Source organism: Fundulus heteroclitus, chromosome 4 (genome assembly GCF_011125445.2).
Source record: "Fundulus heteroclitus isolate FHET01 chromosome 4, MU-UCD_Fhet_4.1, whole genome shotgun sequence".
Lineage (NCBI taxonomy): Eukaryota > Metazoa > Chordata > Actinopteri > Cyprinodontiformes > Fundulidae > Fundulus > Fundulus heteroclitus.
Window position 1 is genome coordinate 25148976 of NC_046364.1, and position 23204 is coordinate 25172179.

Genomic DNA, 23204 nt, shown 5'->3' on the forward strand with positions numbered 1-23204 from the left:
CTTCTTCAGTGTGGAGGTGACTGCTCTATGTGCTCCAATAACCATGGGTACTGTTACCTTCACCAGCCATGTTCTGTCTCTTTAGTGCGGTATTTCTACATTTGTGTTTCTGTTTCTTGATCTCATTTTGCTGATTTGTATCTGGAAGGAGCACAGCATCTTAGCCTGGTCACTTTCCATTTCATTGGGAGGTGACCTCCACCTTGTCCTAGCAGTCTTTCTCAGATGGGTCTCTACTCTTTACCGGCTACTTGGTTATGGCATTCCACGTATTCCTTCCCTGGACTGTTTCAGGGGTCTCTTTGCAAAGCCTGCACCTGGCAGCTGAGAGCTTTATTCACGTTTTGTGCCTGGTTAAGTTCTGTTTTGTGTCTTCCTCAGTTCCCTGCCTTTGATTCTTCCCCCATGTGATTAGTGTTCCGTTGATTGTTGTCACTTGTTTGCCATGTAGTTGATTATTTCCCATTTGTATTTAAGTTGTGTTTATTCCTCGCTGGATTCATTCTTTGTTCCCTGTTGGTCTCTGTTACGCCTCCATGGTTCCTTTGTTCCTCTGTTCTGTGATTCCCTCCTGTCTCCAGTGTTTCCCCATTGTGAGTAGGTTTCAGTTTTCTTTTATAAATCCATCCTCTCACCATGGCTCGGCCTTCTGCCTGCCAAACTTTGGATCTGCATCAACTTCAACTCCTGGCAGCTTTAGGGAAACTCTGGTCTCATCTCTTGCAAAGCTGGCTGCATAAAACTATGAAAAATGGAAAATAATAAAGATTTTACACTCCACTAAATTAGGTTTTAATAAAAAAAAATGTTTGGGGGGGGGGAATTCATATTTTTGTAGTATGTAAAAAGTAATTCTGCTGAAAAGTGTCATGAAATAAATAAGCCATCAGAGAAAACACTCTGACTCTGTAACAAAAGAAGTTTTGGAGTATAAACTGCTGGAATTAGATGAGAATGCCTCAACAACTTTCTCTATTATTGTGGAAAAAATTCTCTGTAAAATAATATGTTATATCACTCAGCACATTTTAAAGGAGAATAACAAATAGTTCATAATAATAAGCTTAGAATTGTATATGCATTTAGTTATCACAATTTCATTGTCATATGTATTATTTATTCATGTAGGAACTTCTTAATTTTTATTTTTTTAATTTTGAGCATTTTGGAGTTCCATAAGACATGCAGCTTTTGGCTGAAATCTAGATGCATCACTTCTTGAAAGTTGGTATCTAAACCTTGGATTTTGTTCTGACTGCAGATATTAAAGTTACTTTTATTAATGAAATCTTATACCAGGTTTCCCCCACTGTATTATAAGCCTGTCAGGCTACCAGCTTTACTGAGCTCCAGTGGTGCACCATACAATACTCTGTTGTGTAGTGGAATATTAAATAGTGAAGCAACGAAACAACAAACCAGTGCAACCACTGTATTGGAATAAAAGGGCACTGCCATTTAATAAAATTGTTTTCAAAAATAATTTGATAATTATTATCATTTGCTTGCAAATCAATGTTCCCTTGATTCTTTTCTAATACATACATTGTATTACATTATTTTGCATCGAATGTATTTGGATGTTATTACACACTCACACTATTGAAACTCTAAAATCTTAGATCTAAAATATCAGACACATTATCGTTTGTATTTTTAAGTTTTGTTTTTAGACCCAATTGATTGATCACCGTTTATCGTTGGTCCCCATGTTTCATGCAGGCAGAGGTGCTGTGAGTTGGCTGTTGCACAAAAGTAGGATAAAGAACAATAATCATACATCTTGGGGCTTCAATCTGTCATATCAGTCCCCGTGGTCTGCTTAGCAGAGATAGAAGGATGAATAGCACACATACATGCGTATCTACAAGAAGTGCATATATGATTACAATTTCAGGGTCGGTACTGCAACAGCAGTCAAATGGGGACATGACAACGGCGGCATCCACCGCTGTCTCTGAAGATAAGGAGGATTTAATAAGTGTGTCCACACTTTTGGCCCACACATGCGCACAAACACACACACACACACACACACACACACACACACACATCCAAGGTAAACAGAGGCGTGAATGATGAGATGCATACAGAGTGGAGGAGAGTCATTCAGAGCACATAGTGGGATGCAGATGAGACGCCTACAGCAGACTGAAAGAGTCAGCCTGAGAAAGAGGGACGGAGGATAAAATGGGATGCTGCAGTGACAGCGCTAAAAGGGAATACCGATCAATTTAACACTGGGTGGCCAGAGATAATGACAAATGTTGGAGATAAAAACAGACACAGAGTCATCTCCTGGCATTTCGGGAGAAAACAGCGCTTTAATTTACCTCTCCACATTTCTTTATACGCAAATATTGTGTTTGTCCTTCACCAGAAGCCAACAGAACTTTTACACCTTAGAAAAAGTTTGGTTTGAGCTAAAACGTTTGGTTTGAATTATACATTATAATAAAAAAGTATCTGTACAGATTCCTTTGGCTAAATAGCTGCTTGTGCCACACATTTTGGCAACAAGTGTAACTAAGCCTCTTAGATCACTGCAGAGGAAATTTGGGCCAATTTTATTACATTTCTTTTAGAAATGTTTAATTCAGCCACATCTGAGGGTGTCTTCTGTAGGATTTTCTGCTAGAGAGCAGAATTTATGGATCCCTCAGTTACAGTAAGTCTCCCAGGCCCTGAAGCAGTAAAGCAGCCACAGACCATCACACAACCACAACCGCGTCTGACTGTAGGTACGGAGTTGTTTTTCTGAAAGACGAGTTAACTGTTCACCAAATGTAACAGGATGGTTTTTTTCTCGTTTACCCAATTGTAGGTCTTAAGTGGAAAGCAGATGAAAACTGTTCCCACTTTCCAACAAGTTCCACTTTTCAATCATCAGTCCACAGAATGTGTTCCCAAAGGTCTCTGGGATTAACAAGTTGTGTTTTGAGAAATGTGAGTGCCTAGAGATGTTGTTCTGAGTTCTCTCATGACCTCCTAAATGAACTGACTTTATCAAAGGCAGCAAATGCTGATGCTGAGAATGCTTAGACAACACAGCTTGGTTGCTGAAAGGTGAAATGTGTGTTTGTGGAAAAAGAACATTTTATTTCCTGTAACACTTAAGATGCTTGAAGAAATTCCAGCTTTTTGTGTAGGGGAGGGGTTAATCACCCTATAATTAATGCTGAATTACTCTGTTGTACAGCGGGCCTTATCTCTATCCCATCATCTAAGATTTTACACATTCTTTGGGTGTTTTGTGGTAGTGAAACTTAGCTGGAATATAAAAATTAAACATAGGAAGTGTTTGCTTTTCTTTGCAGTGTTTAAATATCTAAAGCTAATATTCCTGAGAACATCTTTCTGATTTTGCTTGTTGGGCTCTAAACTCAAGACATCATTAGGTTGAAGTAATTGTTCTATTGTTGTGCAGACAATGGAGGAATTTTGACCAGCTCAGTTTTTTACATGATTGTAAATATGTGTTTAATTTGTTATTCGCCCATACAGCTTCATGTTCATCGCCCGACATTGGATCATTGACCTGTTTATAACCCAGTAATTAGTGTTTGATAGTTGGGCTTGCATTTAAAATTAGAATGCTTACTTTTACAGAAGAGTTTGTGGTTAATTGAAGGCCTGTATGGTATGGTACCCAGGTCCTAGGTCTGCAGAACTGGAGTCCAGTCTGAGCATGTTACCAGTTCATCACACAGACACACAGGTCCAACAACCATGCAAACACACTCATGCCTAAGAGCAGTTTAGAAAAGCCATTTAATCTACCAGAATCTCTAGACTGCAGGAGTGAGCCGGAGTACCCTCGTAGAATCCCTGCATTCATGGGAAGGACATATAAACTCTAAGCTGAAAGGCCGTGCTGGACCAGGTTGCAAGGGATCCATGATCCATGACAACAACAGCCTATCGGTGCTCCCTGTACACATGACGTTAGACTTAAATAAATTTGGAACCTGCTACAGACCAGGGACTGCACTCGATTCTCACACCTGCCTTAACCTACAAATTCCTGCCAAGGAGGTTTAGCTTCTGTGATTCACATCGCTGCTGAGAGCGACTCTGAGAAAGGAGACCAAATTTTGATCTTAGCGAGGAGGTGTGGTTGACCCCATTGCTAGGCTTGAAGTTCTCTTCTAAGAGCTGTGATTGGCTGCTACAAGAACCAAGAAAACGACAACAACAACAAAAAACCCGCTGATAATCAGTGAAATGAGAGAAATTAACCGATTAGACTGCTGATGAAGCTTAACTAATTGAAATAATTGTCATACAGCATCAAAATGTTTGAACATATCGTATTTACCTCCTCATCATTATTTTGAATTGATTATTTTTCTGTTTAGTTGTCATACTGATCATTTTACTACTTCATCTCTTTGATATTCTTGTGCACTCACCTGTCAGCATCTTACTGCGATTCCCTGCTTGCATAAATCGGTTGGATTTTGCAAAACGGCCAACATAAAATAGAGAGGTGGAGAAAACCAATCAGAGCAGCGTTTACTCACAGCTCTGGGAGGAGAATAGAGGAGTGTTGAAAGGTAAATTGTTCCCGGGTTCACGGTACAAAGAGACAGACTTTAATTCAATTCAGTTGAGTTTTATATACATAGCGACATTGTCATCATGTCATCTTAATGCTCTTTACAAAGTCAAATTCAATCAAATCAGACAGATTGGTCAAACAGTGTCCTATCTAAGGAAACCCAGTAAATCACATCGGGTCTTGACAAGCAGCATTCACTCCTCCTGAAATAGCGCAGTGGAGTAGAGCCGCAGTTGCTCAATGCATCTTTTTCTCTCTGCGTCTCTTTCCCTGCTTTTACGTAGCAGCACCAGCTCCTTGCAGCGATCAAAAACCAGAGAGGAGATGGCATCACACAAGCAAACGTTATTTGACCATTTAGCCTACTGAGATCATTTACAATACAGCAACTACTTTTTATTCACTCACTTTTTATTCTTTTACATCTTCCCGCTATGTATAGAGTGGATATTATTGTATTTTATCCTATCTAGAGAGTTATGTATATGCTTTTCTGAGACTTTTCCCAATTCATTTAAAATGTTCATTATTGATTACATTTTACAGTCTGTAACTAATATTGAAAGTTCTCTGTACTACATTACTTGTACATTTCCCGCTTTTTATTCATGATTATTTAATACTTTTTCTAATGTTTATTTATCCTCTGTAAAATTACATTACTTTACCTTTAACCCATCCTCACGCTAAAATGAATTAATTTCCCACTATGGGGATGATGAAGTTTATCTTTTTTACATATTAATAACCGTGTGATTGTCGAAGAAACGGATACGCTCAATTCTTCCTCTGTTTATGTTGGCGATCACCTAGCTGTCGCTGTTTCCACCATCTCCTCTGCTTCAGACACTCTGAGGCTCACTAATAGTCCTCCTCACTACTCCTAACATTCTGTCACATTAGGCGCTCTCCTAAGGACTACGGTGCTTTGGGAATAACATTTATCCTACTGAGGTAAAATACAAGGAAAAATCTTAAAATTTGAGAAATGCTAAGTTTTTTTCCTAAAATGGCGTCATTAAGAGCTACTTTTAGTCTTAAGATTCTCTGTGAATACGGGCCCCCAGATCACTTTTGTGAAATCCTCACACATAAAACATAATAGTTAAAAAGTTGAACCATTTTATCTTAACCAGGAAGACTCAGCTGATGGCTCTTACATAGTTTACCTGAAAAAATCAGTTTGTCCTTTCTCAGTGTCATGTGTCTCATGTGTTCTCTTAGGTTCTCGTAGTATCAAAGTCTTTGCTGCGCACAAAATCTTCTGCTTTGTTGTACATGTGATGTCAGGTTTTATAATCACATACAAGCTGAGCAGGTTAATACGCACTGAGGAAAAAATACTAAATAGTCATTTGTTCACCCTAAAAAGTCAATCAAGTTGAATGAACAACATGAAGTTATGACGGTTAAACAGTAACTGCGTTGAGTATCTGGTGGTTTCAGCTCATAAAGGTCAGACATATTGACCAGAAGTCTACAAACAACGCTCCATTAGGAACTGACAGTGCGCTAACTGCTGCTGTTGTTTGGTCCGGCTGCAGGTTTGATCCGGCTGCGCTCCAGTCCGCCGCCTCGCCTGCAGGGTGTGGAGTACGTCCTTAATGTCACAGCCACTGATGACAACGCCTCGGGGGGGCCTCAGGCGTTGTCCTCCACAGCGCAGGTGATAGTGGGAGTGGACGATGTGAACAACAACAAGCCCGTCTTTGAAAAGGTAAAAATGCGCTGTCACGCCTTTCCATTATTGAGTGGCGTTTTAGCTTGCTCCAGGTCCTGTTGTATTTGGTTCTGCTTTCTAAGCAGCACTGCGGTTTCATTTTACCTCTCCTAGATAAATCCATTTCTCTCTCTCTAGACTTTGCTCTCCAAGTATTTCTGTTGTCGCCCATCCATCCTGTGCAACTCTTCTCCATCATTTCTCTGTATCCACGTCTTTGTCTTCCTATCGCTTCTTTTCCATTAGCTCCTATCTCTCTCCTCTAGAGGAGTGATTAGTAAGCTTGACCTCTCATCTCTTCCCTTGCATCTCGATCCTACATCATCTTGGTCTTTTAATTAAGGCTTTAAGGGACGTGGGAGAAATCCCGACCGGCCCGTTCTAGTAGGGCTACATCTCCACCGACTTTTTTTTTCCCTGCCATGTTTCAATTTTAAATGAGGTGACTTTTCAGCCCCCTGAGGTATCCTGAGCCAAGAATAGGAGGTGTGTGTGTGTGTGTGGGGGGGGGGGGGGGGGGGCTTCTGAATAAAGCCTGCTTACTCTCCTGTGGGAAGAAAGTGAACCGGCGAGTGTTTTCCTTTCTGCTTCATGTCCTGTCAGGCAGGAATAGGGAGGCAGGCAATGAGATGACAGGCACAAAAAGGATGAGGGGGATTTTTGCAGCCATCTTCATATGGGTCTTGAAAAGGATAATGCAGGACCAGAGGAGAGCAAGCTGCCAAAGCCAAAGGTGAAAACCAGCCTTACTTTTAAACGGCTCCTGTATCCCGTGGTTGAAGCAGGCCGGTTTAGATCGGGGTGGTCTTCCTTCCACTTCTGCAAAATGCGCGAGGCAGTGAAGACAAAGCAAGACGTGTGCGGCAGGACAGCAGGAAGGAAGTGGCCAACTCTTGTCAAAGCGTTCCTACATGGCTACAGCTTCAGCCCAAAAAAGTTTGTGCTTAGTTCAATATTACAGCTCAGAGCGGTGTGTATCAGAACGTTATGCTGTGCTGTCTCTCTCAGGGGTCTTCTGCTGTGTTTTCCACTTCAAGCTTTGAATCTCTCTTCTCTTCCTCTAAGTAGAGGCTGACTGAAATAGACGAACAATCTCCTGGTGCCTCACATATGATTTTTACGAGAAGAAATTAGATATTCAATCTGTGAAAAATATAACTGAAGGTAAAATAAAAGAAGAAGGTTAGAAGTTGAAGGGAAACACTTTTAGATTAAAAGATGATTTTTAAATATAAAAAGATTGTTTGAACAGAGGATTGCAAAGGTCGCCCCTTGAACTTTTTTTTTTACATTTCTATGTCACACCAGAAATGCATTATGTTGGGAGTTTATGTGATAGACCCAGTCAAAGCAGCATATATAATGCAGAAGTTGAATACAAAAAAAGTTACACATGGTTTTACAAAATGGAAATCTCGAAATATATGTATTTAGTCACCTTGGTTTAATATTAATATATTAATATTTCATTGCAATTACAACTGTACAACAGTCGCTTTGCACATCTAAAGATGGACATGTTTCCCCATTTTTCCTTGCTGAATACAGTAGATCCCGCTAAGTCACACTGGATGGACATCGCATGTGTGCCTGATTTTATAATATGCTGCTTCAGCAGATTTATGCCTGGACTGAAACACTCTAACACATTAATTATGCTTTTATCAGAACCATTACTCTTTAGCTCTGTCTGCATGTTCATGGCCATTCTCCTGCTGAAAGGCAAACCACCAACCAAGTCCCACATGTTTGGCAACCCAAAGGGTTTACTTCCACGATTTGCCTGTATTCAGCTCCATCAACCCTTCCTGTTTCCCTGCTGCACTGAAGGAAAGCATCCCTGCAGCATGATGCTGCCACCACTAGGTCTTACAGTCAGGACTTTGCAGACCTTTTGTCTGGGATCACGTTGAACTCTGATTGAATTTTGATCTCCCGTGATTTTAACATTCATTTCTTATTCAAATCTAAGTTTCTAACTAGAACATATAACGTGAATGATTTTAAACCTCTGTTTAACTCTGCTTTCAATTCCAGTTGAGCAGGAGCATCGGGCTAGTTCTAATAATTGAATTCATTTATTTTTATTGTTTTAACTGTATTGTTTTAGCAGCTGTTTGATGAGATAGACACCAGTCTCAACAGTGGCAGTGTGTGAATGCACGTCTGCTGCTGTAAAGACTCCTGTCGTGTTTTGGGACCGTTTCAGCGCTAAAAGCAGCTGGGTTTGGAGCTGTGTGCCTTAATTCCACAGACACGTTTTCTGCATGTGGACAGGGATGACAGTACCGATGTAGGGTTTTGGAAGCACGCATGCCGATCCAAATGGGTTGTACTAAAAACTTTTTCCTTTAACTTAATTGGGCTTCACTTTGTGTTGGTTTGTCATAAAAGATCCCAATAAAATACATAAAACTTTTCTGTTTTTAGTTGGGTAAAATGTGGAAAAGTTCCAGGAAAGGAATGAATAATACAGCAGTGCAGACTACTGTAGGTCATTTACTAATAACATCCCAGGTTAGTCTCTGTGTCCTCTGTCGCTTGCAGTCAACAACAAGAAAGTGAAGCAGAAAGAGCCCTTATCCTGTTTTGATTCCAGATCATGAGACATGTTGTGGCCTCTCAGGGCAGCATCAGTAGACCGAGGCAGTGAGAGGAAGAGACAAACACGCAGAAAGGTGGTGATTCAGAGCAGCCAGTTCTCCTTGACGTAACAGGTTCCTGTGTTTCCCTGTGGCAGTGAGGCTACAGGCACGCTGGCACTGATTTGGTGTCTTCCTACCCTTTAGCCTCGTGGCGGGGGCTCTTAGAAAGAGGCTTGCCAAAGATCACTGGCTCTTCACATCAAATTCAACAACAAAAAATGACTTTTTCTGGTGAGAACATTTCTCTTACCTGTACAGTTGCCAACCTTGGTGGTAAATTTGATCCACAACTCACCTTCCCATATCAACCACATCTATGAAATCTCACCCGTCCACCTCTGAAACTTGCCAAAGTCCAGCCCACACCATCGCTCATCTGTTCCTTTCTCTCCTCCAGGCTAGACTGTTGCAATGTATTTTAATGTCCCTGTTTGTAGCATATTTATTGTTTTACTAACTGTAGCACTCTGAGATTTTCTGTAAATGTAAGGTGCGTTACAAAAAAAGTGAATTGTTATCAGGAATTTGTAGAGGCCCATGGCCGTTGTGGCTCTGGGCTCCCTGAGTTAGTGACACCTGCCAAGGGTGGACTGGCTTCAGAGATTTTATTTCCACTAAACTACCTTCAAACACTTTATTTATTCTTTGTTCGACGTCGTGAGAACAGAATCCAGACCATAGGATAAAAAAGAGAAAAAAACAATTCCTGTAAAGAATTGTGATGGAAAAGCTTAGCAGAAAATCCTGTAAAGCAAAATAGACACATTTAAATAGACTGGAACAACATGATCAAAGTTAACCACCCACCTAATCAGCTGTGGTCAGTGTACTGAATACAGTAATTTTGCCTTCAGTACACAGGGTACCGGTCCATCAAGCCTGGTCTACATTTGACTTGTGGTGTGATTAGAGAACACAGATGTCCTTCATTACACGTCCTTTCTACTATGCGACCATGTGTTGCATACGCACAAGCTAATGCCACACAAAATGATAACCAAGTCTTATCAAACTGTAATGTACATGAAATCCTGCATTTACACATCTGTTTTATCTTAAGTCTGTTAATGGAATCCATGGAACTAAATTGTAATAATTGTTTAAATTGTGCTAATTTTTGTAATGCTGTTACTTGCTTAGACCAGCGTGCAGATGCAGGGTCCTGAATCAGAAGGATATTTGGGCAGCAGTACAATGGGATACAATCATGTTTATTTGTATAGCACATTTCATCAGCAAAGTGATTTACATCATCAAAACATAAAAAACACCATAAACACATTGAAATAGTTACCGATTATGAGCAGTAACCGACATTAAATTGTAAGTGAAAACATCAATACAAATCAAATATGTTGGTCAGTGTTCCTGTTATTATGGGCCGAAATCAACTCTAAACAGGTGAGCTTTCAGTCTTCCTTTAAAGGAACTCAGTGTTTCAGCTGATTTACAGTTTTCTGGAAGTTTGTTGCAGATTTGTGGAGCATAGGAACTAAATGCTGCTTCTCCATGTTTGGTTCTGGTTCTAGGTTTGCAGAGTAGACCAGAACCAGAAGATCCAAGTGGTCTGGAGGGTTGATACAGCAACAATAAATCTTTAATGTATTTTGGAGCTAAGCCGTTCAGTGATTTATAAACTAAAAGAAGTGTTTTAAAGTCTATGCTCTGAGCTACAGGGAGCCAGTGGAAGGACTTTAGAACTGGGGTGAGGTGGGTAGTGTGAGGTGTGTGGCCAGTGCAGGGGTTCATCGATGCATCTCGGCTCATAGGTGCAACATTTATCCTTCATGGCCAAAGCAGTGAGCGGCAGAAAGCACACCTGGCAGATTTGCATCAGTGTCTGAGAAATAAAATTAAAATATTATCAAAATTAAGTCTGGTTTTCCTGATGTGTACTTAATGTCTGGTGAGTCAAAATAGCAGCCGCACTCATGACACAAAACAAATTGATTCCGTGTTTAAAATTTACAGGCGGACAAAGGGAAATAATTGTGGTCTAAGGACGAGCTTTGAAGAGATCAGACGGATCGATTTCAGGTTGCTCTCCCATCCAATGCGACATGCATTTCAGAGATTTAGAAATGAGTCTTCAAACGGCTGCTGCATCCTTACATCTGATCTCTGCCCAGAAGGAATCCAAATTAAGAGGGCGGACGTGAAATACCAGGACTATTTTACCGATAAAGAAGCAATAAATCAGTGAGGTACATCAATACACAACTGCAAAATGTGTTTACGGCTCCACAACAGATGGTTTTAACCATGACGATCAAAGGCGGCTGCAAAGGACTAACAAACATCAGGACGTCTGCATTCAGTCTTCAACTGTTTAATGAAAGAAATGTCTATTCAACATTTTAGTCGCTATTATCGTTGTGTTGTTTAGAGTCAATGGTGTGAGTTACATTAGTCCAGTAACATACAGGCAGAGCGTTGTGCACGTTGCCATGAATAATCCCACGTGGTGACGGTGAGCCTGACACTGCACCTGCTCCTTGCATCTCTCTGCATTGTTTTTCTCTTATTTGCTTCCATGTAAAATGCTTGCTCCAAATAACCTGTGAGCAATTTGTTTCACATTAACGAGCCGTTTGTAGCACACTGCACTCCCCGTGACCCTGCCGGTTAATTGAGTTCCGGCAGCGTAGCTGGCATTGCTTCGTCCGATTCACAAGTGTTTGCTCCTGGCTGCTGAAGAGGGAGGGACTAAAGGGAACACGGACGGATCTGAAAACTAGACGCCAAGGGAGGCGTCAGCAACGGCGTGGAGGGACCAGACGCCTTCCCTGAAGAGTGTGAGACATCGATACTTCAGTCAGGCACCAAAAAAATAGAGTTGATGTGTAAGGACTGAAGAGAAAAATGAGAGAAGGAGACAACAACAGAAAGCTCAGCCCTGTTGAAAACGGAGAGAGTAACGCTACGTGTGTCCGACAGCTTCACGGATAGATGCAATCTGCAGAAGATAAAAAAAATCAAGCATGAGCTAGCTAACATCACCCCCAGGGACCTAAAGGAGTTAGTGAACCCCACTGGAGCAGCTGTAACTACAAGCTTGGCTGGGGACAACGCCAGACTGGATCTGGATCAGTTTAGATAAGCTCTTAGCTTTGATCAAGTGGAAAAACAGCCACTGAAGACTCATTTCAGTCCGTCACAAAGAACCCTTATTCTAGTGTTTAGTTGTAATCTAAATTTTTTGGTCTTCCCAGGACCTTCATCCGTTACGTAGACTGGCATCTTTTGGTACCTACCTTATAAGATCAAGCCAAGGTTCCAAGTAAGCCAGTATTAGAACATCAGGAAATGGATTTTGCAGTTTACAGTTTTGGTGCTGAATCGTTAAACTTTCTTGGGTGTTATGTAAAGGAGGGGACAGGCATCACTGAACGATTGGGATTCTGTGCTTATGAAAGCTACAGAATCAGCAGTGTTAAGGTCACCAGGCAGCGATCATGAGAGTAAAGATGCATTTTAAACCAAGACATTACACCAGAATTTACCATATGGCACCATTGTAGTCTTTTCAAAACCAGCTGTTTTAGGTGCAAAAGGAAGCCCTCTGGCATTGGCTGTCTCATATCAAGGATGGATGATGTCATGCTCTAGCATCTACACTACCTCTGCTGTAAGGCTATGTGGGATTGTGACTTCAGCATATGATACCTACCAGCTAAAGTGGCTTAGATGTATTTTGGTTGAATCAGGGTCTTAATCTGGTAAATTAGCAGGGATGAGAACCGAGATAAATGAAAGGAGGATGTAAAACAACATTTTCAGAACATTAAAGAAATTATTACAATTTGAATCATTTTATGATTTGTTGCCTCCATAATGCCTGAGCATTACCTCACTACAAATAAAAGGAAACTGATATGCAATGTTTTATAGAAGATGGGAACAAAATTGTTTACAGGTACAGAATGGAAGTAGGAATAGAAAAGAAAGATTTTTTGTTGTTGTTGTACACAGCAAATACACAGTGATTACTTCAAATGAAGAATTCATTGTGACCAAAGCAAATAAGCTACAATGAGCAGCTCGCCAAGCAGTTGAAGAAATTTGGTTCCAGTTCAGACTTGGACTGGAGCTACTGTTGCTACATACAGTTATAGTGAAAGCTTTTAACATTATTATTATTATTACCTGTCGTGAGCCTTTTACTTTCTATGGTGAAAGTTTTTAGCTTTTAAACTATGGGTTCCACATACTCTACCCGGCAGTCCAATGTCAAATCCAACTTGGGTTTTTATGTCAATCATATCATTTCGTTTTCAGAATAAATTATTTTAGACAGTTGGGCTTAATGTATGTGAATATGACATGAATTTTTTATTCAGTTAAATCATTTTTGACCATAATTTCTTGGATGCACCATTAACGCCATCGAAGTACCACCATGGGTACTAATACCATGGTTTGAGAAAAATAGTCTTAAATGGTTTAAAAGGAGGCGTTTTAAAGAGAAAGACTTTTTCTTTACTACACAGAAACAATGTCCATTATACTTGTATTTATTTCCTTCCCTCCAGCAGAACACATCTAGCATTCCCCTAATTTTGCCCTCTCAACACATATAACGCTCTTCCTCCCACACACTTCTGCTTTAATACTTGAAAGTTTCTCTCTTTTTTTAACTTTGTGCCATAATCTTGTCTCATTTTTAACTGTTCTCACTGCTGCTCTCGCTCGCCTCAGTGTCAGCAGTACCGAGAGAGCACGTCGGTGCTGGAGAACCAACCAGCGGGGACGTTTGTTCTGCAAGTTCATGCTGTGGATGCAGATGAAGGCTCCAACGGCAGGGTCACATATGGCTTCATGCACAAAGACTCTACAGTGCCTGCCTTCAGTATCCATCCCGATACTGGTATGTGAACACAGATACTTCACAATTCTTATGCAGTCTCCGTTTCCCTTCAGCATATTTCCCGTGTGTCTCATAACGGCACGATTACAGCTTAGTGTTCGCAAGTTTAGCAGAACTGAAAGGTTTGTGGCAGACGTCTCTCCGCAGATCCGTCCGGTGTGAGGATGGAGATTATTTGCTTTAAGTTGTCTTTCTGATTATTATTATTATTATTATTATAATTACTCTGATTATTCTGAGTAATATTCTGAGTATTACTCCCAGGGGTAATCGTGACCGCCAGGAAATTTGACCGTGAGCGTCAGCGGGAGTATGCTGTGACGGTGACCGCCACAGACCAGGCAGCTGACCCCCTCATCGGCATCTGCCAGCTCAACATTCTCATCCTGGACCAGAACGACAACAGCCCAAAGTTTAAGAACCTCCGATATGAGTGTAAGCAGACTCTGCGTGTCCCATTGAGCTTGTGTTGCCAGTATTCCAAAGACTGACTTCATGACTTCAAGTGCTTAATGCTTTTTTTTTAAGGCTACACCTACAGCAAAGAAATCTTTCACCCCTTTTCTCATTTCTTCCCTGTTTTTTGTTGCACTCAAATGCTTCAGATCATTGAAATCTTATTATCAGACAAACATAACATACAGTTTTCAGTTGATGACTTGATTTATCCATTCGTACAGAACTCATGGTTCCACCAATTACAGCAGGTTTTCCAGGTCCTGAAGCAGAAAATCAGCCCCAGCTCACAACACTGCCACCACCATATTTGATTGTTTTTATAGGACTCTTTTTCTGTGATGCTATGTTCATTTTACACCAGATGAATGGGACGCCTTCCAAAAACTTCTACTTTTCTCTACTTTTCCCAGTTTACAAAACTGTTTCCCCAGATTTTTGGAAATCACCAAGATGTTTTTTTTTTTTTTTTTTTGCAAATGTGAAAAGGCCCTTTGTGTTGTTTTGGGTCAGCAGTGGTTTTCACCTTGGATCTCTGCTGTGGAGGCCAGCTTTGTACAGTGTCTTTTGTTTTGTTGAGTCATAAACACTGGCTTTAAATGAGGTCTGATGGGCTTTAGATGGTGTTCATTGACCTCTTAGTTGTGTCAACAGTAAGCTGTGGGAGTATGTCTGGGAATGTGCCGTTTTTCTATCAATATCTACCTATAATGACTCTCACTGTGGTCCACGGAGTGCCCAAGCTTTTAAAAATGCCTCTGTAAGTCAATGTACGTCACCGACTTTATTTTTCACGTGTTTCAATCAGGGCATGGTGCTTTCTGTGATCTCATGGCATTCTTCGTGTTGCCAGACAGGTTCTATTTAAGTGATTTCTTAATTCTACAGGTTTGGAAAGGAATCAGACCTCGGTGTGGTTAGTGAAACTGAACCCAGAAATGTTGGTATTCAAAGTTAATATGGGATTTAACAAGGGGTGGAAATAATGTTTTCACATAGAGCCTCAATGGTTAGTGTAGTTTTTTTCCTTGATAAATGAACCTATCAACTGAAAACAGTTGTTAAATGTACTTGTTTTATCCTTGGTAACGTAACTGATGTGATGATCTGAAACATTCTAGAATGACAAAAGGGCAAAAGCTGAATCCATTCTTTTTTTTTCTCAGCGCCGTCCCTACTTCTTCTGAAGTAAGAGCAAAATTTACAAAGAGCTCAGAGCCTTCTGTTTTTTCTCAGACTTCCTTCGGGAGGATACAATGATCGGAACCAGTTTCCTGAGGGTGGCGGCTCACGACGACGACTTTGGCACCAATGCGGCCATCACATACAGCATGTCTGGGGAGCAGCCGGAGTACCTCAGGGTCAACCCGCTAACGGGCTGGGTGTACGTCAACCAGCCCATCTCACAGGTAAGCATGAACTGAGTCTAGGCCGAGCAGAAAACTGTTAAGTGGATTGACATCTTGAGCTCTGATTTAAAGATCCGTTATAATAAAGTTTGTCATTGAAGACCTAAAGCTGTGTTCCCTGTGAAGCAGTTGTGCAGAGCACATTCATGAGTAATACAGTAAAGCAGTTAAAGGAAAATTCAAGTGGGAAGTGTTACAACGCTAACAGGATGCGCTTGCAGCTGATGAGGCGCAAGAGGTCACTTGCAAGAAAGTTTTTTTAGTTTGCTACAAAACATATAATATTAGTAATAGTCTTAGTCGATATGAAGGAAAGGGAGAATGTTTGTATTTTAGCACTTTATTGCTGACAGTTGTGGTTTTAACTTTGCCAGAGCCCCATCTTTGCCCTGAGGAGGCTATCTGATATCTGTCTTCCTTTTTGTCCTTTGCAAGAAAAAAAAATCAATCTTGTTTGGAAGAAGAAAGAGAGGAGATTTTCATGTAATGATTTCCATACTCCATATCTCAGCCTCTTCTAGGGCCAAGGGACTGCAGATTTGAGTCTTCAGCACTTTGAAGCTCCTACTAACAATCCAGGCTTTTTATTATTATTATTTTACACAAAACGCACAATGGAACACCTGCAATTGGAATGTCTCAGCCTGAAAACTCTTTTCAGCCACACTCATGCCAGTCAGTTTGATAGAGTTGTCATAGAATAAGCAAAGCATATTGTTATTTTCACTCTGTGATGGAAATGCACAGTATTCTTTACCCTGTAATTACCAGCATAATGTCTCAGCTTCAAGCGTTTACTTTCTTCCCCTGTCCTTTACCTTTGTTGCCTTTATTTTGTCCACAGAGGACCTACATCACCAGGGAGATAGTAGCAACAGATGGAGGAAACAGGAGCAGTTCAGTGGAACTGGCCGTGACCATCACCAATGTGAAGAACCAGCCTCCACAGTGGCAGAACGATACGTACAGCGTGGTCATACCGGAAAACACGGTCCGCGACACGCCCATCGTGGTACGTTGGCGCGCGGATGCTCCACCCGAGTCGACAAGTTCTTGTGCGAACACATTTGCTTAATTTTACCAAATAAAAGAAAAATAACTAAGGACTGATTGCAAAGGATGAAATGCATAAGGGTTTTGTGGTTTGGTGACTCCCATACACCCCCAGCCACTTCCTTGGCTACATCTATTATACTGCTTGGCAACACAAGCAGCAAATCAGACCATCGCATAGCAGCAGCACTACCTGGCAAAGACAATTAGCTGAAATTCCCACCGAGCACCAGAAAGTGCACAAGAAATTATGACTTTGACCGTGGCAGTGTTGCTGGTAACTGGCAGGCTGGGCTACGAAATTCAGAAATGGCTAATCTACTGTACCACTCTTACATTGACAGCGTTCTCTCAGGTTTACAGAGAATCATCCAGAAACATAAAATGTCTAACATTTGGAGGAAATGGCTTCAGAGGAGGTCAGGCCAGTTCAAGATGACATGAAGTCAACAGTTGAGCAATTATCCTCTTTGTCACTATAAAGACAAGCAGATTACCATCTCTGAGTGTTTGGCACATGGAACCTTAAGCACATGTGCTACAGCGGTAGTCGACCACACTGTGTGCTGGTCCTGTCAGGTAGGACAGGAAACTAAGACCACAGTTCACATAGGCTCACTAACAGTGGACAGCATCAGCCCATGAAACCTTTGCTTGTCTGAGGAGTCTGGATTCCAGCGGCAACTTTTATATGGAGCTAAAACAGTGACAGCTTGCGGTGTCATTTAAGAGATCTTTTCAAAGATTTAAAAATAAACCTTGAAAACTCACTTGCAATGACATCAAAAAAGAGATTTGGCATTGAAAAATTAGACATTGAACAGTCAAAAATTGAAAAGCCAGTGAACTTATGGAAAGCTCCGGTCAAGTACCGCTACTCGACCACAAGACAGGGTTTTAGTTTCATTAATGTTATCTTCATTAGCTTATACAGTTAATGATTCTAGTGACACAGAGCTAAACTAGAGACAGCAGATGACGAGGAGTACCAGAAAAACCAAAGGCCCGTGAATGGGCCTTCAATTTAGCCACGCCCCCTTCTGCAAAACAATGCCAGCTTGGAGTGACATCGTAGCTGAAGAAACTCTGCAGTGACAATGAAAACATCCCTCATTGAAAAAAGCTGCAGCATAAAATGAGAATATCATAAGTTTTTACTTTCTAACATTGCTTGACTTTTCAATGTCTAATTTTCCAATGTCTAATTTTTCAATGCCAAATCTTTTTTTTCTATATCAATGCAAGTGATTTTTCAATGTCTAATTATTCAATGTTTGATTTTACAGTGCCAAATCTCTTTTAAATATCATTGCAAGCTGTCACTGTTTTAGCTCCATACTTATACACGATAGGGTCAAGATTTGGCTTAAAAAAATAAAAAGATGTCTTCATCTTGCCTTGTACCAATGCATCGGGGTCCACTTTGAGCCCCTTAGCAACAAACAAACATCCTTCAGCCAACCTGAGTATCAATGCTGACCATGTCTATTCCTGTGTGAGCACAGTGTCCAGATCTAGGGATGCCTACTCCTAGCAGGATAATGCACCATGACAGAAACCTCAGATCACCTCAAACCGGTTTCTTCAACATGACAACGAGATCTCTGTTCTCAAATGGTCTCTGCAGTCACCAGACCTCCTTCTAATAGAGCAGAGCTCCCCAGCTGTTTTCTGTTTTCAGACCCCAGGTGTTCTCTGCCGACTATTCTGGGGAGTGATCTGAATACGGAGCAAACTCTGGGAGTGTTTCTGACATCTTGTGTGGAATTGACGTCATGGCAAATTAAGGCCGATCTGAAGGCAAAAATGGGTCCCAGCTGCTATCAGCAAGGTGTACATAAGAAAGTGACTAGTGGGTGTAAAAGATATAAAACCTACCAGTTAGTAGTTTTGCTTTGATCTCCAGTCCTTTTTCATGTGAGCCAACTGGTCTAAATGGAGATAAAAGTCAGAATAAACGCAAATATGTTGTAATGCAAGGTTTTCAGCAAATAATATACAGTTATATTAAATTCTATGTGTCATTTGAGTACTTCTCTCATTAATTTCTAAAAATGTTTGAGTCAAAGAAAACCAGTCTGCAATGGTTTTGGTACACAGGTCCAAAATGATGGAGAAAATTCTTAAAGGAGCAAACGTAAAGGAGCTATAAATCCTTTTGGGCCTGACTGTGTTGATGTCAGGTTATGACTGCAGGATTACACTCATTTCAAGATGCGACTTAGTTGCATCTTTTCCTCAATGTCCTGTTTGATAACGGTCTGCTTCCAAGCCCATTTATATATAACTCAACTGATTTGTTCTATTTATCATCACAGCTCCTACATGTCTATCTTTTAAGTTCATTTGATTCAAATCAGCACTGAACAGCAACCTGTAGTCGAAACAGGTGAACCACACCCTAAACTCTAATCTCTATGAACCAATTCATGCCAAGGGTGATCTAGATGTTTCTCATCTACTTCACTAAATTTTTCATATGCTTTGGTTTATCTTTTTGTCACCACTAAGACATTTTTAATGAATTAGTGTTTTTACTAAGGCTCTCCTGAAAGAAGTAGAGTCCATTAAAGTGGCTGAGGAATGCTTTAACTCCTAGGATAGACATAAAGTAGGAGAAAGGTAGTTTTGGGAACATGTGCCCTTTATTGTGTTTGTGAGCAATGCTAATAAGGAGAGAAAGACAGAGGATGGTCCCAGCAGTCCTGCGTATTAATCGAGATTGCAGCTCCCATTTGATTCGGCCGTTATGGAAAGAGGCGATGGCTCTCAGTTGGTTGTGATTTCTCAGCCTCGGACATTGGAAGCCTTTATGGCCTAAATAAGCACACAGAGTGCTCTGACACATTTGCTTCACAGGCTGTCCTATTATTGCCACCACTTCTCTTTCCAGGTTGAAAGGATGCATGTAGGGCACCTATAAGCAAGTTGCATCAGTCGTAAGATGGCTTTCTTAATTTTAATTGGGTTGAATGCAGCATCAGCTGCTGAATAGCCTCATGGTTAATTAGCGTAGGTGGAAAGCTGAATTTGGATCCGAGTATGTCTCTCTTTGATCCCACAAGATATCAATTGACTGCTGTTAGACCCTGATAGTCTGAAGTTTTCTTATATTCTCTCAGTGGGAAAATGATCTATTTAGGATGAACAGTTCAGTTGTAGCTTTGCTGTAGCATTCTGCGCTTTGGAGGGATTGCTGCAAAGTAACTCACTTAATGCAATCAGCTGGGCTTTCTTGCATAATATTTTACCAAATGTTATTATAAAAGGAAAATGACTGCATTGTATTACCACTAGGACCAGATTGGAATGTAAACCTAATTTGACTCCTTCTCTGCTCCATGGCTATATTGGATTGACTTGTTTATATATTTCTGGAAATAAATGGGACCCTCAGAAAAAGTTGCATTTCTGCATTTTCGTTTTTCGCTCCCAAAACTGGTATTTGGAAATGTTAACATACTCCTAGATGCAAATCAGCAGAACCTGTTCAAGCTCACTATATACACACTATACTATATATAACAGCAGATGATTAGTATACTCAGAAAGCATTAAATGTAACAATGTGAGTATCTTCATGCTGTAAAACAAGGTGTGTCCATACACGTGCTCGTTTACAAAGACACAAAAGGACTTTTTTTTAATGTTTAGTCAGTTTAGTCTGATATTAAATCAGACTAAACTTTTCCTGTTTTAGGTCATTGAGGATCACTAAATGTATTTCTATTTAGTAAATGACAAAACAACAAGAAAGGTGTTTATTTATGATGGTAACTAGTGATAGATTTACCTGTGCTGTGTTAGAAAATTCTGTTGACCTTCACTTTTGTCCTCTCTTGTTTCTGGTCCATAAAGACCATCAAAGCCACGTCCCCTCTGGGCGACCCAAGGGTCACTTACAATCTGGAGGATGGAATGGTCCCAGAGACCAACATGCCCGTCCGCTTCTACTTGACTCCCAATCGAGAAGACGGTTCCGCCTCCATCCTGGTGGCCGAGCCGCTGGACTATGAGACCACCAGAAACTTTATTCTGCGGGTTCGGGCTCAGAATGTGGCAGCCGTGCCGTTAGCTGCCTTCACCACGGTCTACGTCAATGTCACAGGTGGGTCTTGGCTAAATGCTCCTCTTGTTGTACTTCTTCCCAAATGTAAAATGTAATGTCTTAATAGGAGAGGGGGGAAAATGCCATTGGACATAGTATTACTTGGGTGATTAATTAGAACTGCTGCATGTGTGCATTTTTATATTCTCCTCACAGACGGACATGTTAAACAGCCGGATGCCTCACCGACACATTTACTCTTTGCAAAAAGACCAAGGAGCCGGCACAGGATCGCAAACTGGACATGCTTTTAATCGTTCAGAATACGTATCATAGATTCAGGAAAAGAGCTTCTCAGAAACCCCGAACAGATTCAATTGTGCGCTGTAGTGGCTCTGAGCATCTCTGAAAATGGAAGTGAATTTGGAAGCAGAGCTCCAAGGATATCTATCTGTAGCATATTGCTGGTCTATTTCTCCTGCTTTTCTACGGCCCTGTATCAACACAGGAATGGAGGAATTTGTATTTTACTGTGTGCTCCAAGCATTCCCTCATTTTACTGGAGCAGTAAGTGGCGGCAATTACAAATCTGCTCAAATCTAGACGATAACTCACAGACCATTTTATGGTCTCGGTTTAAAACGGCAAGTCTGGAATTTTAAAAGTGAGCTTTGCTGAAGTTATTATCGGTAAAGGTTCCCCTCCCTGAAGTAGAATGAGGATATTTCCACTGTGAGCTTGTTTGAGAAGGACGTGAGTCCTGGAATTGTTAAATAGTAATCAGACGTACGCTCTTTGCATACTGGAAAGCACAGGCACGTGTCGTTTAACTGCGTTCTTGGTGGAGGACGAGTTTCTGCTGATTTGGCAGATTGATACAACAGGTTGGCTCAAACAACATAACCGTGTCAGAACATGGAACTTGCTCTGCACTTTGCAGAACCTCCACCTAACCCTTTAAGAGGTTCTGTTTGACCGCAATGCTCAGTCTCCATTGCCAGCGTACATATTGGTGCCCTGTTGACAAAACCAATTATTCATATCTCTATGGTTTGGTTTTTAGTATATCCTTGTATATCTAAATGAAGACTTTTGGCTTAATCTACCTTCTTACATGGGTTATGTTGTAATCATAGCAGCTGCTAACTGCCTGACCTTGCTCTTGTAGATGGCCCCCAGCTTCCTTGCGACCAGTTCCTACGCAGCTTTCAGCCACACACTCTCATCCCCTGCTCCGTCACATTTCCGCTTAATTCAGTGAGAAATAATTAATTCTCACAGACCCTCTCTTCCCTCACTGTCCCTCTTCTAACTTCCCATTTCTCTTTTAGCCCTCCCAGTCGTCTTTATCTGTCTTAATAAGAAAGCTCTTTGACTTCTCCAGAGGCAGTTATTCTGAGGAGAAGAGGGAGGTGTGTAATGGATTTAAGACCCAATTTTTTTTTTTTTTATTCATAGATTAAGACATTTGCTCAGCAGACATGGGAGGAAAAGAGGCTCATGAAGCAGCAGTAGATTTAATGTGTGGCACTTTCTGAGTACACTCTTTAATACGTTGGGACATAAATCAGCTTTGTTAAAATTGGACTTTTACTGCGCTGAAAATCTTTTTTTGCTTGTTTCGTGCTTCGTACTGGTCCTTTGTAGTTTAGACAGGTTTAACTTGGTGCCTGGGCTTTTCTCAGTGAAAGACAAAAGCTGTTTGTGGGGAAAAAAAACAGATAAATAAAAAACACATCTTCACTGCATATGTGTTCATTACTGCAGAACTTCAGAAATGTAATATGTTTTTTCTCTATTTTTTATCTACTGGATGTTTTGTTTTAATTGGATATATTAATCATTTTTACATGGACATATTAATCATTGTATACCTGTTGACCATAGCTGTTATTATGGGCCAGTATGCACAGCAGAGAGCTCTGGACTCTGTTTCTGTCCAGTCCTCCTGACATGAATAGGACGTCATCTAGAGACTCATCATCTCTTCCTTCATCTTCAGATGTTAACGACAACGTTCCGTTCTTCACCTCCTCCATCTATGAGGCTTCAGTCACTGAAGGAACAGAGTCAGGAGCGTTGGTTTTCCAGGTATCAGCCAACGATCTGGACCTGGGCCTTAATGGGAAGGTAAAAAAAAAAAAAATAGTAATCATACAGTCACACATTAAACATTAACTGTGCACTTTCTTATAGAAATGGATGATTGTTGATTTCAAGTTAGTGTTTCCCCAACTTTCTTCTTAGATTTCTTACTCGTTGCTGGAGGACCGCAGTGGGGATCATCTGTATTTCCAGATCGACTCGGAGCAGGGCTTCATCTACTCACAGGCTGTGTTTGACAGAGAGACCAAGAGCTCGTACCTGTTGGAGGTCCAGTCTGTGGACGGCTGGGAGTCAGCGCGACCTGGAAAGCACGGACAACCCAACTCTGGTACCTTAGAC

The 23204-nt window shown here is 40.9% G+C and overlaps 1 protein-coding gene across 1 annotated transcript in view; it reads left to right on the forward strand.

Moving 5' to 3' along the window:
• si:ch211-186j3.6 (neural-cadherin) overlaps window positions 1-23204 on the forward strand; it is a 488898-nt gene that overhangs the window by 207626 nt on the left and 258068 nt on the right. Inside the window, exons 8-15 of the mRNA XM_036135719.1 lie at window positions 6106-6278; window positions 13625-13793; window positions 14058-14228; window positions 15486-15658; window positions 16503-16670; window positions 20570-20819; window positions 22762-22889; window positions 23007-23193. Coding sequence (XP_035991612.1) covers window positions 6106-6278; window positions 13625-13793; window positions 14058-14228; window positions 15486-15658; window positions 16503-16670; window positions 20570-20819; window positions 22762-22889; window positions 23007-23193 — 1419 coding nt within the window. The remainder of the gene's footprint in view (window positions 1-6105; window positions 6279-13624; window positions 13794-14057; window positions 14229-15485; window positions 15659-16502; window positions 16671-20569; window positions 20820-22761; window positions 22890-23006; window positions 23194-23204) is intronic.